This window comes from Carcharodon carcharias, chromosome 19, assembly GCF_017639515.1.
Source record: "Carcharodon carcharias isolate sCarCar2 chromosome 19, sCarCar2.pri, whole genome shotgun sequence".
Taxonomy (NCBI): Eukaryota; Metazoa; Chordata; class Chondrichthyes; order Lamniformes; family Lamnidae; genus Carcharodon; species Carcharodon carcharias.
Window position 1 is genome coordinate 112,733,417 of NC_054485.1, and position 17,990 is coordinate 112,751,406.

Here is a 17,990-nt window from a genome sequence, read left to right on the forward strand (position 1 = left end):
GAAGCCAGGGTTTGCCCTACAAGGGGCACCTTAAATGAGAAATATGAATTTGCCAAAACTATCAAATTGCCTTACCAGGACACAGCTGTGCTTTCCAGGAAAGTCACAGACCACAGCTGATGCCCTGTCCAGGGCGCTGGTGGATCAGGCTCTTACCTAGGACTTCATACTTGCTTCTGAGGTGGAGGCATTGTCATCTACACAAAAGCTGCAGGAGGTGTGAGAAGCACAGAGGGAGAAGGTGGATTTTGCCCAAGTCCGAGAAGTTTGTCAAGAAGGTTGGTCCAAATACAGTTCTAGGGATCAGCTCTGACACAAGCATCTGAACAATAGTGTATCATCTTCTGGTCTTCAACTGCCTGGCCATCCCCAAGACAAGATGAGGGAAGAGATTCTGCAGAGATGCCATGGTGGTCATTTGGGGATAGCTAGGTGCTAGAGCACATGCACTGAAATCTGTGTGGTGACGGGCACAGCACAGGCTAACCAAGATTTTGACTTGTTCTGCCATTCCTGCCAATTAACAGGTACCCACCCACAGAGCCTCCATTACCATTCCGCTTCCCGAGTAAGTCTGGGCAGAAACCCGGACTCAACCGCTTGGATTTTCGACGCAAAGGATATCACTCCAGGTGGTTAGAAGCTGGCGGACTCCACACTACGATGTCGGAGGCAGTGATCAAGGTATTGCCGAATATTGTCTTCACACAAGGATGAGCTTGTCTCACATAACAGGCCACAAGTCATCAATGAACGTTTCCAAAAATTCACAGGCAGCTGTAGGATCATCCATGTAACCAGCTCCCCTCTCCAATGGAGAGGCTTCAAGAGCTGTGAAGACCATTAAGATGGGAATTCAGCCCCTGTTGCACTAGAGAGCTACACCTTTAACTAATGGCTTTTCACCAGCAGCAACTGCCCTTGAGCTACAGCTACAGACACAACCTAATATTACAGCAGCCGACCACAAGGAATATGGAGATCACACGAAGCAGAGGAATTTCCTTTTTATTCATTAATGGGATGTGGGTGTCACTGGCTAGGCCAGCATTTATTGCCCGTCCCTATTTGGCCTTGTTCAGGGGGCAGTTAAGAGTCAACCTCACATATAGGTCAGGTGGATGACAGACTCCCTTCCCTAAAGGACATTAGTGAACCAGATGGGTTTTTACAACAATCGACAATGGTTTCAGATTTTTGACTAAATTCCACCATTTGCTGTGGTGGGATTCAAACCCGGGTCCCCAGAGCATTACCCTGGGTCTCTGGATTACTAGCCCAGTGACAATACCACTGCCTCCCCGTAATATCCACTCCAAACACACAGTCAAGACTCTAGCCCCCTTAACACTGGGCCCCAAGGTCTGGATTTGGGATTTGGGATTGTAAACCTGAGGGAATCATTCTTCAGTGGACAGAGTGTCCGCGTTGTCCAAACCCCATCAGGCACTTTTAGACAAAATAGGAAAGCTCTGATCTCACTGACGCCTATGAGAACACATAGGAAAGAGGAGCAGAAGGAGGCCACTCAGCCCCTCGAGCCTGCTCCGCCATTCAATAAGACCATGGCCGGGCTGTTTGGGCTGGATCTCCACACCAGTCCACTGCCCCGATTGTCCACTCCGGCCACAAGTCAGTGGACTCCTGGCTGGGGCACCGCCTCTCCCACAGTGAGTCCCACCCTCAAAGGGACCGGAAATCCCTGCCTTTGTGATTCAAATTCCACATTCCCACCTACCCCCATAACCTTTGATCCCCTTGCCTAACAAGAATCTATCTACCTCCGCCTTAAAAATATTCAGTGACCCCCACCTTCTGAGGCAGACAGTTCCAAAGTCGCACAACCCTCAGAGAAAAGATTTCTCCTCATCTCCGTCCTAAAAGGGCAACCCCTAATTTTAAAACAGTGACCCCCTAGTTCTGACTCACCACAAGAGGAAACATCCTTTCCATGTCCACCTTGTCAAGACGGTTCAGGATCTTGTACACTTCAATCAAATCACCCCTCACTCTTCTAAACTCCAGTGGAAACAGGCCCAGTCTGTCCAACCTTTCCTCATAAAACAATCTACTCATTCCAGGTATCAATCGAGTAAACCTCCTCTGAACTGCCTCCAACACATTTACATCCTTCCTTAAAGAAGGAGACCAAACCTGCACACAGTATTCAAGATGTAGTCTCACCAATGCTCTGTATAACTGAAGTGTTACATCCTTTGTTTTATTTTTAATTCCTCTTGTGATGAAGGATAACATTCCACCAGTCTTCTTAATTACTTGCTGTACCTGCATACTAACTTTTTGTGACTCATGCACTAGGACACCCAGATCCCTCTGCACCTCAGAATTCTGCAGCCATTCTCTGCTTAAGGAATACTCTGCTTTTTCATTCTTGCTGCCAAAGTGAACAGTTTCATATTTTCCCATATTATACTCCATCTGCCAGGTTTTTGCCCAATCACTCAACATATCTACGTCCATCGACAAACTCCTCATGTGCTCTTCACAACACACTTTCCAACCTATCTTTGTGTCATCTGCAAGTTTAGCTACCATGCCTTCACTCCCCTCAGCTAACTCATTGATGTAAATTGTAAACAGTTGAGGCCCCAGCACAGAGCCCTGCAGGACTCCACTCGTCACATCCTGCCAATCAGAAAAAGACCCATTTATGTGTGTTTGATCCCCACACGATTTGGGATGAAGTTCCCAAGGGTACATCGAGCAGCTTTCAGAATGACCCTCCATCGACACGGTTCAGGATCACCACCCCAGCTCAGTGGTCACAGCCACTCAGTCAGGGAGGGTTGTGAAGACACAACAGAGATTTAACCTGTAAATGGTGCACTTTGGGAGGAGAAGGTGGTCATGAAAATGCAATATGAATAGTTTAAGAAACAGGTTAACATCATTATTGAATGAGTTGGTAGTGTGCTTGGGGCTAGGTGTAGTATAATGATCCAATAATTACTAATAGAGTGATGATGTAACAGTGACATCAGGAGTCAGATGGCATAATCTGCACTCAAGAGAGATGTGCCCACCTAGCAGCTTATTACTTATATAGTTCAAATAAAGCAGTTTGAAGTAACAATCTGAATCAGACCTCATTTACTCAAGATAGGGTAGACCACACAGCCAGCATACAAAATACCAACACCACTTGGACTGCAGCGGTTCAAGAAGACAGCTCACCACCGCCTCCTCAAGGGGCAACTAGGGAAGGGCAAAAAATGTCAGCCCAGCCAGTGAAGCCCACATCTCATGAAAGAATAAAAGTAATTCTGACAAAGTTATCTTGGTGTTGAAAGGGTTAATTGTCTCTGAGCTCTGAAAGGATTAGTCAGGCCTTTTATCTGTCTGTCAGTGTTTAGACAGGGCTGGGCTGTGCCAATTGTGAACTCTGTGTTAAAAAACAGGGGGTGGGGGGACTTTAAATAGCACCTGACAGCAATTAACTTGCTCCTCCAACTTTTCAGTTAATCTTTGAGGTTGCTTTGAGCAGTCTCAATGTCTGTCGAAATAAAAATTTGGCTTCCCCTTTCAGGTTTAAATCAGAAACCCAAGCATTCGATTTGGCAGAAATACTCCTCCTTCGGTCGGTGGTTGAGGCTCGGAGTTGCTGTGCAGGTAACACAGTGTAAAATGCATCCCTCCCTTTCCCTAGGGCAGCTGTGTGCTGGTGTTGCAGGAAGTGTCGTGTCATGTCAAGCAGGGTGGGGTGGGTTTAGCCTGGCTTGTTCCACGTAACTAGTTTAGCTCTTTGTGGGAGTTTTAACAAGTTGCTGCAGGTGATGAGGCGTCCAAAGGGGTATTTTTCAGCACTAGCTCCAGTCGGCCGAGTGTGCTTGTGTGGGAGAGCAGGTTGGACTGAAGAAAACATGTTTGGACTTGAAGGGATTTAACGTGAACTTCACCTGGAGGTAGATTTGACCTCCTTAGGGGTGATGGTGAGTGAATACCAGTGGGGAAAATGGTCTGTCTGAGCAAGTGTGAAAACTACATGAGATGAAATGAGTTTGAATCCTTTGGTCTCTAATATTGTCACTTTAATTGTAATTGTTTCCGTTCTCCTGTATTTTTTTTTGTGTCAGTTTATCATCTGCTGTTGCCTGTGGCTCTCTTTGTGATATTGAATTTAAACGCTGTTACCTCAAGAATCTAAGCTGTCGCTCTGGCATAAACGTATTAATTAAACCTTTTCTACTATTGATTGACAGATACCGGAAGGTTCTGCTGTAATACCTGGAGCCCAGGGAACTGGGTAAACCTGGCAAGAATGCAGCTCACCATCACCTTCCCTGCAGGGCAAGATAGGCAATAAATACTGGGCCTTGCCAGTGATGCCCACATCCCATCAATGAACTCCTAAAGGATTTGGAGTACCCAGGGTGGGAGCTCACTGGACTGAGATTGAGAAGTGTGTTTGGGGATGTCCTGGGTGTGACTGGGTTTGAGAAGTTGCTTTCAATGCTGAAGTCCAGTGAGAAAACTCTCCTTTCTCTCCTTATTCTGTGCTCCTGTGGCTGAATTCTGAGCTGGGAACCTCTCCTCCCACAGAGATCGTTCCTTCCTGTTTAATTTTTGGGCTTGGTGTGCAGAAATGAGGAATCTCCCTGTGCCCTCTAACCCAGGGTGACTGTCAAAACCCATTCGCGAGGCAGCCAGTCAGCCCAGCCAAGGGCTCTGGTTGGTTTCCCCCTGTCTCTGCCCCTCCTCCACACACACACACACGCACACACACACACACTACGTTGAAGGATCCATGTGTTTTCCAGGGAATTGGCATTTCCCTAAGAGAGTGCTGCAGACAGTTTGGGTTAAATGCCATGAAGTGTTTGATTGTGTTAGTTTATCCCTAGCTGTGCGATTCACTGTCACAGTGAGGTGAGTATAACCTTCCTACAGGCCTTTAAAACTGAGCAGCTCCTGTCTATTTACTATCAGCATGGGCAGCCTGTGCTGATGTTTCCCAGTGTGTTTGACGCACTGTGCCCTGCACTCTCTGGGATGGAGTGACCCTTGAACCTGTGACTGGCCTGAGAGTGACCATGAGGGGCAGCAGGATGATTCATCCTCTACCAGTTACACTATGTTCCCGCGTTCTAACCATTATCTGGTGTTTACAAGGTCTGTCAATGTACCACAGGTTTCGTTTAAACCCATTCAGCACAAATAAGGCTTAACACACAGACAGTGGTGGTGGAGTGGTACTGTCACTGACTAGTATTTCAGGGACCCGGGGTAATGCTCTGGGGAACCAGGTTCAAAATCCCACCATGGTGGACGGTGACATTTGAATTCAATAAAAATAGAATCTGGAATTCCCAGCCTGATGCTGATGTTTTTAAAAAAACTCACCTGATTCACTCATGTCCTTTAGGGAAGGAAATCTTACCCTGATCTGGCCTACATGTGACTCCAGACCCACAGCAATGCTCTTAAATGCCCTGTGAACAAGGGCAGTTAGGGATGGGCAGTAAATGCTGGCCTAGCCAGCGAAACCCATATCCCATCAATGAATATTTTTTAAACAGTATCAGGAGCAGTAAGGTTCTGGGTATAATTGAGTGTTGTACGATCCTGCCTGATGCCTTGTGTAGAAGCATAAGGAGGAGGAATGAGTTTCTGGCTCAGACTGACTGAGCCCCTTCGGAAATCTACATCTCCTGTCTGATTGGACCCCCTTTGTAAACCCTCAAACTATTGCAATACCAAATCCTGGCTGCCAACCATCATGTTCGTGTGTGTGTGTGTGTGTTCGTGTGTGTGTGTGTGTGTTCGTGTTCTTTGGCTAAGCAATACTACTGTCTGCTTGAGTTTTAATCGCTTCTTCTGTTATCAGTGCAGCCGTTGTAACACGGAGAGATTGTCTCCAAACCGAAAGAGTTGATCACATCCAAATTGATTAGGTTACCTGTCTATTCTTGATTTTGAATGGGGACACTGTTGCCTTTGTTTGCTGTCCTGTTCTCCTCATCTGATAGCTGTCTTTGTTCACATAATTCAGCCAGATAGCTTTCATCTATCTTGTCACCTTGTACAAACCCCTAACTGTCATCTGCTGCAGACAGTGAGTCTCTTGGGTTAACATCATCAGTTTAATATTATTTTTAATTAAACACCTATTCTTACTAATTAAGAGACACTGGAGGGATCTGAGATAATCCCATCAGTACACACTTGACTGAATGTCTTTAGTTATGCGGCTAGTGGTTGAGTAGTTTAAGAGGACATGGAATCCTGTTTCTAGCTTCCCATGTCTCAATGAAGTCTGCTATAATAAAGCAGAAAATACTGGCAATGCTCTGGAGAAAGCGAGAGTGGAATAGTTAATGTTTTGGGCCGATGAGCTTTTCTTGGTTCTGAAGAAGAGTCACATGGACTCGAAACGTTAACTCTGTCTCTCTCTCCACAGAAGCTGCCAGACCTGCTGAGTTTTTTCAGCATTTTCTGGTCTTGTTTCAGATTTCCAATATCTGTTGTGCTATTCAAAAGGATATAGAGCGAGATGGCTTGCACACATAGGTGCGTACAGATAAGTGTAAAAGTCTAGAAAGAAACACTTGAATCCAGGACAAAGCAGCCCCGCTTGATCAGCACCATATCCACAAACATTCACTCCCTCCACCACCGACACACTGTAGTACAGTGTGTACCATCTATAAGATGCACTGCAGGAACTCACCAAGGCTCCTTAGACAGCACCTTCCAAACCCATGACCACTACCATCTAGAAGGACAAAGGCAACAGATAGATGGGAACACCACCACCTGGAAGTTCCCCTCCAAGTCACTCACCATCCTGACTTGGAAATATATCAGCCGTTCCTTCACTGTCGCTGGGTCAAAATCCTGGAACTCCCTCCCTAACAGCACTGTGGGTGTACCTACACCACATGGACAAAATCCTGGAACTCCCTCCCTAACAGCACTGCGGGTGTACCTACACCACATGGACAAAATCCTGGAACTCCCTCCCTAACAGCACTGTGGGTGTACCTACACCACATGGACAAAATCCTGGAACTCCCTCCCTAACAGCACTGCGGGTGTACCTACACCACATGGACAAAATCCTGGAACTCCCTCCCTAACAGCACTGTGGGTGTACCTACACCACATGGACAAAATCCTGGAACTCCCTCCCTAACAGCACTGTGGGTGTACCTACACCACATGGACAAAATCCTGGAACTCCCTCCCTAACAGCACTGTGGGTGTACCTACACCACACGGACAAAATCCTGGAACTCCCTCCCTAACAGCACTGTGGGTGTACCTACACCACATGGACAAAATCCTGGAACTCCCTCCCTAACAGCACTGCGGGTGTACCTACACCACATGGACAAAATCCTGGAACTCCCTCCCTAACAGTACTGTGGGTGTACCTACACCACACGGACAAAATCCTGGAACTCCCTCCCTAACAGCACTGTGGGTGTACCTACACCACATGGACAAAATCCTGGAACTCCCTCCCTAACAGCACTGTGGGTGTACCTCCACCACATGGACAAAATCCTGGAACTCCCTCCCTAACAGCACTGTGGGTGTACCTACACCACACGGACAAAATCCTGGAACTCCCTCCCTAACAGCACTGTGGGTGTACCTACACCACACGGACAAAATCCTGGAACTCCCTCCCTAACAGCACTGTGGGTGTACCTACACCACACGGACAAAATCCTGGAACTCCCTCCCAACAGCACTGTGGGTGTACCTACACCACACGGACAAAATCCTGGAACTCCCTCCCTAACAGCACTGTGGGTGTACCTATACCACACGGACAAAATCCTGGAACTCCCTCCCTAACAGCACGGTGGGTGTACCTACACCACACGGACAAAATCCTGGAACTCCCTCCCTAACAGCACTGTGGGTGTACCTACACCACACGGACAAAATCCTGGAACTCCCTCCCTAACAGCACTGTGGGTGTACCTACACCACCCGGACAAAATCCTGGAACTCCCTCCCTAACAGCACTGTGGGTGTACCTACACCACACGGACAAAATCCTGGAACTCCCTCCCTAACAGCACTGTGGGTGTACCTACACCACACGGACAAAATCCTGGAACTCCCTCCCAACAGCACTGTGGGTGTACCTACACCACACGGACAAAATCCTGGAACTCCCTCCCTAACAGCACTGTGGGTGTACCTACACCACACGGACAAAATCCTGGAACTCCCTCCCTAACAGCACGGTGGGTGTACCTACACCACACGGACAAAATCCTGGAACTCCCTCCCTAACAGCACTGTGGGTGTACCTACACCACATGGACAAAATCCTGGAACTCCCTCCCTAACAGCACTGTGGGTGTACCTACACCACATGGACAAAATCCTGGAACTCCCTCCCTAACAGCACTGTGGGTGTACCTACACCACACGGACAAAATCCTGGAACTCCCTCCCTAACAGCACTGTGGGTGTACCTACACCACCCGGACAAAATCCTGGAACTCCCTCCCTAACAGCACTGTGGGTGTACCTCCACCACATGGACTGCAGCAGTTCAAGAAGGCAGCTCACCACCACCTTCTCAAGGGTAATTAGGGATGGGCAATCACTGGCCTAGCCAGTGATACCCACCTCCTGTGAATGAATAAAAAATAGCACTTCTCATGAACCCCAGACATCTGAAAACACTTGACAGCCAGCTACGTCCCCTGTTTTTGTTTAATTGAAGCGTAGTCACTGTTGAAATGTAGGTGTGGCAGCAGCCAATTTGTGCACAGCAAGCTCCCATAAACAACAAGTTTTATTTTCAACTTATTAATTCATGGGATGTGAGCAGTGCTGACCAGACTAGCATTTGTTGCCCATCCCTAGTTGCCCTTGAAGGTGTTGGTAAGTAGGGGTGGGCAATGAATGCTGGCCTAGACAGCAATGCCCACAACCCAGGAATGAATACATTTATATGAAAAGAAATTGCTGTTGGTGGGAGCCTGGCCACATAATCTGTTTATAGTGATATTGAGTGGTGGATAAGTACTGACTAGGACACTTGTTTCGTATAATTACATATAAATGACAGTCAGTAATGTTTCCAGTTACTGTGTCCAGTGTGTTGAAGCTGGTTCTAAGCTTCACGTTAGTAATGCACTATGGGATGGGGAGACAGGGCAATCTTAGCTACACTCCTGGGGGATCTTGGCAACCGGGTGACCTGTGGGGCAGGGGCACATTCTCAAATCTTTTAGAACAAGCTAATGGGATGCCTAGCTGGCACTGTAGGTGGGAACGCGGAATGTAAACACCAAGTTAGCTAAACCTTAATCTCCAGCTCGCGTCTCTGCTGGAGTACTGGGGTCTCAGGACACCATGTCTGCCAGAAAAATTCAAAACGTTGGAGAGGGGAGGGGGGGGGTTACCCACTGAGATGGGGATGGGGTTATATGGAGAGTGGGGGTTAACCACTGGGATGGGGATGGGGTTATATGGAGAGGGGAGGTTACCCAATGGGATGGGGATGGGGTTATATGGAGAGGGGGGGTTACCCACTGGGATGGGGATGGGGTTATATGGAGAAGGGGGGTTACCCACTGGGATGGGGATGGGGTTATATGGAGAGGGGGGGTGTTACCCACTGGGATGGGGATGGGGTTATATGGAGAGGGGGGGTTACCCACTGGGATGGGGATGGGGTTATATGGAGAAGGGGGGTTACCCACTGGGATGGGGATGGGGTTATATGGAGAGGGGGGGTTACCCACTGGGATGGGGATGGGGTTATATGGAGAGGGGGGGTTACCCACTGGGATGGGGATGGGGTTATATGGAGAGGGGGGGTTACCCACTGGGATGGGGATGGGGTTATATGGAGAGGGGGGGTTACCCACCGGGTTGGGGATGGGGTTATATGGAGAGGGGGGGTTACCCACTGGGATGGGGATGGGGTTATATGGAGAGGGGAGGGTGTTACCCACTGGGATGGGGATGGGGTTATATGGAGAGGGGTGGGTATTATCCACTAGGATGTGGATGGGGTTATATGGAGAGGGGGGGTTACCCACTGGGATGGGGATGGGGTTATATGGAGAGGGGAGGTTACCCACTGGGATGGGGATGGGGTTATATGGAGAGGGGGGGTTACCCACTGGGATGGGGATGGGGTTATATGGAGAGGGGGTATTACCCACTGGGATGGGGATGGGGTTATATGGAGAGGGGGGGTTACGCACTGGGATGGGGATGGGGTTATATGGAGAGGGGAGGGGGGGTTACCCACTGGGATGGGGATGGGGTTATATGGAGAGGGGAGGGGGGGTTACCCACTGGGATGGGGATGGGGTTATATGGAGAGGGGAGGGGGGGTTACCCACTGGGATGGGGATGGGGTTATATGGAGAGGGGGGGTTACCCACTGGGATGGGGATGGGGTTATATGGAGAGGGGGGATTACCCACTGGGATGGGGATGGGGTTATATGGAGAGGGGGGGTTACCCACTGGGATGGGGATGGGGTTATATGGAGAGGGGGGATTACCCACTGGGATGGGGATGGGGTTATATGGAGAGGGGGGTGTTACCCACTGGGATGGGGATGGGGTTATATGGAGAGGGGGGGTTACCCACTGGGATGGGGATGGGGTTATATGGAGAGGGAGGGGGGTTACCCACTGGGATGGGGTTGGGGTTATATGGAGAGGGGGGGTTACCCACTGGGATGGGGATGGGGTTATATGGAGAGGGGGGTGTTACCCACTGGGATGGGGTTGGGGTTATATGGAGAGGGGGGGTTACCCACTGGGATGGGGATGGGGTTATATGGAGAGGGGAGGGGGGGTTACCCACTGGGATGGGGATGGGGTTATATGGAGAGGGGGGGTTACCCACTGGGATGGGGATGGGGTTATATGGAGAGGGGGGGTTACCCACTGGGATGGGGATGGGGTTATATGGAGAGGGGGGTGTTACCCACTGGGATGGGGATGGGGTTATATGGAGAGGGGGGTGTTACCCACTGGGATGGGGATGGGGTTATATGGAGAGGGGGGGGTTACCCACTGGATGGGGATGGGGTTATATGGAGAGGGGGGGGTTACCCACTGGGATGGGGATGGGGTTATATGGAGAGGGGGGGGTTACCCACTGGGATGGGGATGGGGTTATATGGAGAGGGGGGTGTTACCCACTGGGATGGGGATGGGGTTATATGGAGAGGGGGGTGTTACCCACTGGGATGGGGATGGGGTTATATGGAGAGGGGAGGGTGTTACCCACTGGGATGGGGATGGGGTTATATGGAGAGGGGGGGGTTACCCACTGGGATGGGGAAGGGGTTATATGGAGAGGGGGGTTTACCCACTGGGATGGGGATGGGGTTATATGGAGAGGGGGGTGTTACCCACTGGGATGGGGATGGGGTTATATGGAGAGGGGGGGTTACCCACTGGGATGGGGATGGGGTTATATGGAGAGGGGAGGTTACCCACTGGGATGGGGATGGGGTTATATGGAGAGGGGGTGTTACCCACTGGGATGGGGTTGGGGTTATATGGAGAGGGGGGATTACCCACTGGGATGGGGATGGGGTTATATGGAGAGGGGGCGTTACCCACTGGGATTGGATGGGGTTATATGGAGAGGGGGGGTTACCCACTGGGATGGGGATGGGGTTATATGGAGAGGGGGGGGTTACCCACTGGGATGGGGATGGGGTTATATGGAGAGGGGGGGGTTACCCACTGGGATGGGGATGGGGTTATATGGAGAGGGGAGGGTGTTACCCACTGGGATGGGGATGGGGTTATATGGAGAGGGGGGGTTACCCACTGGGATGGGGATGGGGTTATTTGGAGAGGGGGTGGGTATTACCCACTGGGATGGGGATGGGGTTATATGGAGAGGGGGGGTTACCCACTGGGATGGGGATGGGGTTATATGGAGAGGGGGGGTTACCCACTGGGATGGGGATGGGGTTATATGGAGAGGGGGGGGTTACCCACTGGGATGGGGATGGGGTTATATGGAGAGGGGGGGTTACCCACTGGGATGGGGATGGGGTTATATGGAGAAGGGGGGTTACCCACTGGGATGGGGATGGGGTTATATGGATAGGGGGGGTTACCCACTGGGATGGGGATGGGGTTATATGGAGAGGGGAGGGTGTTACCCACTGGGATGGGGATGGGGTTATATGGAGAGGGGGGGTTACCCACTGGGATGGGGTTGGGGTTATATGGAGAGGGGGGGTTACCCACTGGGATGGTGATGGGGTTATATGGAGAGGGGAGGGGGGGTTACCCACTAGGATGTGGATGGGGTTATATGGAGAGGGGGGGTTACCCACTGGGATGGGGATGGGGTTATTTGGAGAGGGGGTGGGTATTACCCACTGGGATGGGGATGGGGTTATATGGAGAGGGGTGGGTATTATCCACTAGGATGTGGATGGGGTTATATGGAGAGGGGGGGTTACCCACTGGGATGGGGATGGGGTTATATGGAGAGGGGGGGTTACCCACCGGGTTGGGGATGGGGTTATATGGCGAGTGGGGGTTACCCACTGGGATGGGGATGGTGTTATATGGAGAGGGGAGGGGGGGGTATTACCCACTGGGATGGGGATGGGGTTATGTGGAGAGGGGTGGGTATTACCCACTAGGATGGGGATGGGGTTATATGGAGAGGGGGTGTTACCCACTGGGATGGGGATGGGGTTATATGGAGAGGGGGGGTTACCCACTGGGATGGGGATGGGGTTATATGGAGAGGGGGGTGTTACCCACTGGGATGGGGATGGGGTTATATGGAGAGGGGGTGTTACCCACTGGGATGGGGTTGGGGTTATATGGAGAGGGGGGATTACCCACTGGGATGGGGATGGGGTTATATGGAGAGGGGGGGTTACCCACTGGGATGGGGATGGTGTTATATGGAGAGGGGGCGTTACCCACTGGGATTGGATGGGGTTATATGGAGAGGGGGGGTTACCCACTGGGATGGGGATGGGGTTATTTGGAGAGGGGGTGGGTATTACCCACTGGGATGGGGATGGGGTTATATGGAGAGGGGTGGGTATTATCCACTAGGATGTGGATGGGGTTATATGGAGAGGGGGGGTTACCCACTGGGATGGGGATGGGGTTATATGGAGAGGGGGGGTTACCCACTGGGTTGGGGATGGGGTTATATGGCGAGTGGGGGTTACCCACTGGGATGGGGATGGTGTTATATGGAGAGGGGAGGGGGGGGTATTACCCACTGGGATGGGGATGGGGTTATGTGGAGAGGGGTGGGTATTACCCACTAGGATGGGGATGGGGTTATATGGCGAGGGGGGTGGTGATTGTTTCCTGGTGCGGTGAAGGGACTGAGCTAGAGATTTTCAAATTAAAGGGTGTTTGGATGGAGAAACGACTTCCCTTGTTAAGGGGATCAGGAACGAAGGATCGCCGATTTTTAAACAGCGTTACTGAGAGTAGAGTGAAGGTGGGAGTTTAGACTAAACTGAAGAATAATTTCAAAAACCCTACACTGAGACTGCATGTGGAATTCTGTGGGGGTTTGACAGGGGAGTTACTGAGAGGATGTTTCTCCTTGTAGGGGAATCCAGAGCTGGGCAGCACAGTTTGAAGATAAATGGTCTCCCATTTAAGATGGAGATGAGAGAATTTCTTCTGAGGATCGCCAACCTTGGAATTTTCTGCCGCAGAGAGAGCGGCAGGCTGGGTCATTGAATATATTAAGGGCTGAGTTAGACAGATTCTTAATCGACAAGGGAGTCGAGGGTTATAAGGGGGATGGTGTTGCAGACAGGAAAGTGGAATTAAGACCACAATCGGATCAGCCATGATCTTATTGACCGGCAGAGCAGGCTTGAGGGGCTGAATGGCCTCTATTTCTTATGTTCTCTGTAGGATATCAGCTATGCAGGGTTTGTTTGAGGAACTGGTGTCTTAATCCTTGATGGAGGATGTAGTATTCCTCAGTGTTTACAGCCCTGAGGAAGGCTTTGGACATCTCCACTTCCCAAAACATTTAAGATCGGATGGGTGAGGAGAGAGGTTTCCTGGTGGGATTTGCCACTGATATTGAGAATCGAGGACTTGGCAAAAATATGACCCTCCCCCATTTCCACGGGACCTGTTCGTAACATGATCGAGGGGTGTAACTGCAAAGTGTAACATCTGAATGTGCGTGTGTGTGCCAGCTTGCTGAAGGCATTTTACATCTATAACAAATTCCTACTGTTTTGTAGGAGCAGGTGTCTGAAATATTGTCAAAATGCTGCAGACACTGGAAATCCTGAAATATAAACAGAAAATGCTGGCTGTGAACAGCAGGTCAGGCAATAGAGCACCATAAGTTGTTCTGATGGAATTGTATCCCAAACTCTGTCTTTCTCTCTCTCTCCAGGTGCTACCTGACCAGTTTTAAATGTTTCTCGTATTTCCTGTGTTTTGTTTAGCATGAACAAACCTGAATTTTGTACTACATCCTGGTTGGATGTAATGCTGCTGGATCAGTGTACAACCACTGGACAGAATTGTACCCCTGTACAATGTTGGCGCAGTGCCCTGCTGCCAATATGGGTGGCATTGTGTGTATGTGGCCTTTTGTTCTGGTTTAATTACTATCATCCTTTTGAACTCAGGATGTGTATGTCTGATCTTTTTTGTAATTTGAAGTCTCAAACTATAAACAAAAAAATTAATGGATGGTTTTTGGTGGGATAATAAGGGGTTTCCTTTTCCAAAGCAAAATTTTATGTCATAGAACTACAGTTGAGGAGGATAAAAACAGGACATAACAGTCGCAGGAGTAGACCACATGGCCTGTCAATCCTTCTCCACTATTCAATACAATTATGGCTGATGTTCTACCTCAAATCCATTTTCCTGTCAACTCCCCATATCCCTTAATTTCCTGAGAGACCAAAAATCTGTCTATCCCTGGCCTTAAATATATTCAGCGATGGAGCATCCACAACCCTCTGGGGTAGAGAATTCCAAAGATTCATAACCCTTTGAGTGAAGAAATTTCTCCCCATCTCAGCCCTAAATGATCGGCCCCTTATCCTGAGACTGATGCCCCCGTGTGTTAGATTCTCTGACCAGGGGAAACAATCTCTCAGTGTCCACCCCGTCAAACCCCTTCAGAATCTTGTATGTTTCAATGAGATCGTCTCTCATTCTTCTAAACTCCCGAGATTATAAACCCAATTTACTCAGCCCCTCATCATAGGGACAGGCCCCTCATCCCAGGGGCCAATCTAGTAAAAACAAAATACTGTGGATGCTGGAAATCTGAAGCAAAAACAAAACTGCTGGTAAAACTCAACAGGTCAGGCAGCATCTGTGGAGAGAACAGAGAGTCTGAAGAAGAGTCACATGGACTCGAAACATTAACACACTTTCTCACTCTACAGAAGCTGCCAGACCTGCTGAGTTTTACCAGCATTTTCATTACCAATCTAGAAATTCTCTGACCTCCCTGATCTTGGTCTTGTTTGTCATCAGTGGTAACAACCTGCTGTTTAAATCCGAGATTGCGGACTCTAGAGTCTTGAGCACTGGACCCGGGCAGTCACTATGTTACAGTCCTGTAGGAGTGCTGCCCTGTCAGGTGACATTCGGATGGGGAGTTAAACAATCATTCATCCCTCTAACTATCGTTTGGTTTTATTGCTGTTTCAGTGAAATTTGGAAGTTGCATTTTCACAGCAAACACATTTCATGAAGTAATTGGGTGGAAAAGTCTCTTGATGTTCTGGGATTGTAAACGGTGCAAGGTTCTTTTGAGTTGGGTAACTCCATTGGGGGATCGAGGTATAAGAATCATTCTCTGGTCCTACTTTTTTATTCGTTCATTGGGATGTGGGTGTCGCTGACTAGACCAGCATTTATTGCCCATCCCTTGTTCCGAGGGCAATTAAAAGCCCATTGCTGTGGGTCTGGAGTCACCATGTAGGCCAGACCGGGTAAGGAGGGCAGATTTCCTAAAGGGTATTAGTGAACCAGGTGGGTTTTTCCTGACAATCCACAAAATGTGTTTTCATGATCATCATCTGACCTTTTATTGAATTCAAATTTCACCATCTGCTGTGGTGGGATTTGAAACCAGGGCATTAACCCTGGGTCTCTGGGTTACTAGCCCAGTGACAATACCACTACACCACCACCTCCCCGCAAAGTTTAGGATCCACAGCACTATCCACTGAAGGCGTTGGGGGAGGGCATTGAGATCCAGATTGACATTAACTCTAGGGGACTTGGCAAAACTTGTCAGCTTGGCACTATTTAGTTTGGGAGGGTAATGGCAGCAGCGTCACTGAGCTGGAGCATTGACTAACTTGTTTCCCTTTCTTTAACGTGGCTTTCCTTGGGTTCTAATGGCTCTCTTTCCAACCCCTTCCACAAGGTGAATCTCGCCGATTAGACAGAGCCCGCTCTCCCCCGCTGCCTGGGTGGTGAGGAGTTATCAGGGATGAAGGAGCAGTGCCGAGTCTGTGCTTCGGAGCTGAAGGGAAACCAACGGCGCTGGATCTTCAGTTCCCGAGCAGCGGTGAACCTGCAGGTGGTTCTCTCGCACGTGCTGGGACAGAAGGTCACCCGCGATGGCCAAGGCGAGTTCCTGTGCGGCAAGTGCACCTTTTCGCTCGAGAGGGTCTACCGCTTCGACACAGTCATTGCCCGCGTCCAGGCCCTCTCCATCGAGAAGATCCAACGCCTCCTGACCGAGAAGGATAGGTTGGCGCAGTGCCTGTGTTACCTCCATGGGCAGCACCACCCTCCGGCCAAAGGCCTATGCTACAAGGGCCAGGACATCACGGTGGACATTGCTGACCTTCCACACGTCCAGTATAACACCCTGCTCCAGGACGACCTGGCCATGTCTGAGTATGAGTGCTGGTCAGAGCAGAGCGGGAGTGAATTGAACGCTTGCTCCTGCCAGCACAGGAACTGTTCTGGATGCAGCGCCTTACTGGTCTCTGACTCCACCTACGAGTCAGTGTGCAAGATCCCTCGTCGGCTGGCACGTGCCCTGTCTAAGGGGCACCTCTCTCAGCTTTCCAAGAGCAAGTCACGGAGCATGCCCCTGGACTGGCTTCAGACCCCAGAGAGGAGAGTTTCCAGCAGCAGCTCTGTCCAGTCGCTCTACACCGACAGTTCCCAGCCCAGCTCCCGCTCGACGTCCATTTCCTCACTCGGTGCAGTCCCCAGCTCTGTCAAAGGGAGCGAGGATCTAGTGTTCGATGACAGCCTGTCTCAGAGTTCCACGCTAGACCAGTCACTGGCCGCCGTGTTGCAGTGGATGAGGGGTGTCGTGTATCGGCCTGTTCACACTCTGCCCGGCAGCAAGATCCCAGTCCGTATCTGGAGCAGCAGTAGAATAACATCAAGCAGCCCGGTGACCCCACAGCGACAGCTCAGCTATGGCGGAGATGAGGAGTCCTTTCGGGAGCTGAGGAGTGAATTCTCTGTGGAGTATCTCCCCTTCAATCTGGAGGCAAGAATCTTTTTTGTTTCTTTTTACTCCTGCTACAGCAACTTGCCTTTATATAGCGGCTTTAACACAATAAAACATCCCAAGGCACTTCAGAATGTTACTTTATATTAAAAAAATGATAATAGGCCAGATAACCAAAGGTTTGGTCAAAGAGGTGGGTTTTAAGGAACGTCTTAAAGGAAAGGTGAGATAGAGAGTCGGAGAGGTTTAGGGAGGGAACCCCAGAGCTCGGGGCCCAGGCAGCTGAAGGCCCAGCCACCAACGGTGGAGAGATTAAAACCAGGAATGCTCGAGAGGCTGGGATTTAGACGAGAACAGAGATCTCGGGGGGGGTTTTGGGGGCTGGAGGAGGTTAGAGATAGGGCGAGATTTGAAAACCAGGGTGAAAATTTTAAAAACAAGACACCGGCTCCAGTCCAGCAACATTGAAAACCCCAGAGAGCACAGGGGTGACAGAAGAATGAGACTTAGTGCTGGTTAAGACAGAGCAGAGTTTTGATGGGATTTGGTGG

The 17,990-nt window shown here is 50.0% G+C and overlaps 1 protein-coding gene across 1 annotated transcript in view; it reads left to right on the forward strand.

Moving 5' to 3' along the window:
• Positions 1 to 3,693: 3,693 nt before the first annotated feature.
• Positions 3,694 to 17,990, forward strand: part of si:ch73-95l15.5 — a 40,488-nt gene continuing 26,191 nt past the window's right edge. The window contains exons 1-2 of the mRNA XM_041212239.1: positions 3,694 to 3,950; positions 16,390 to 17,478. Coding sequence (XP_041068173.1) covers positions 16,456 to 17,478 — 1,023 coding nt within the window. The 5' untranslated portion in view covers positions 3,694 to 3,950; positions 16,390 to 16,455. The remainder of the gene's footprint in view (positions 3,951 to 16,389; positions 17,479 to 17,990) is intronic.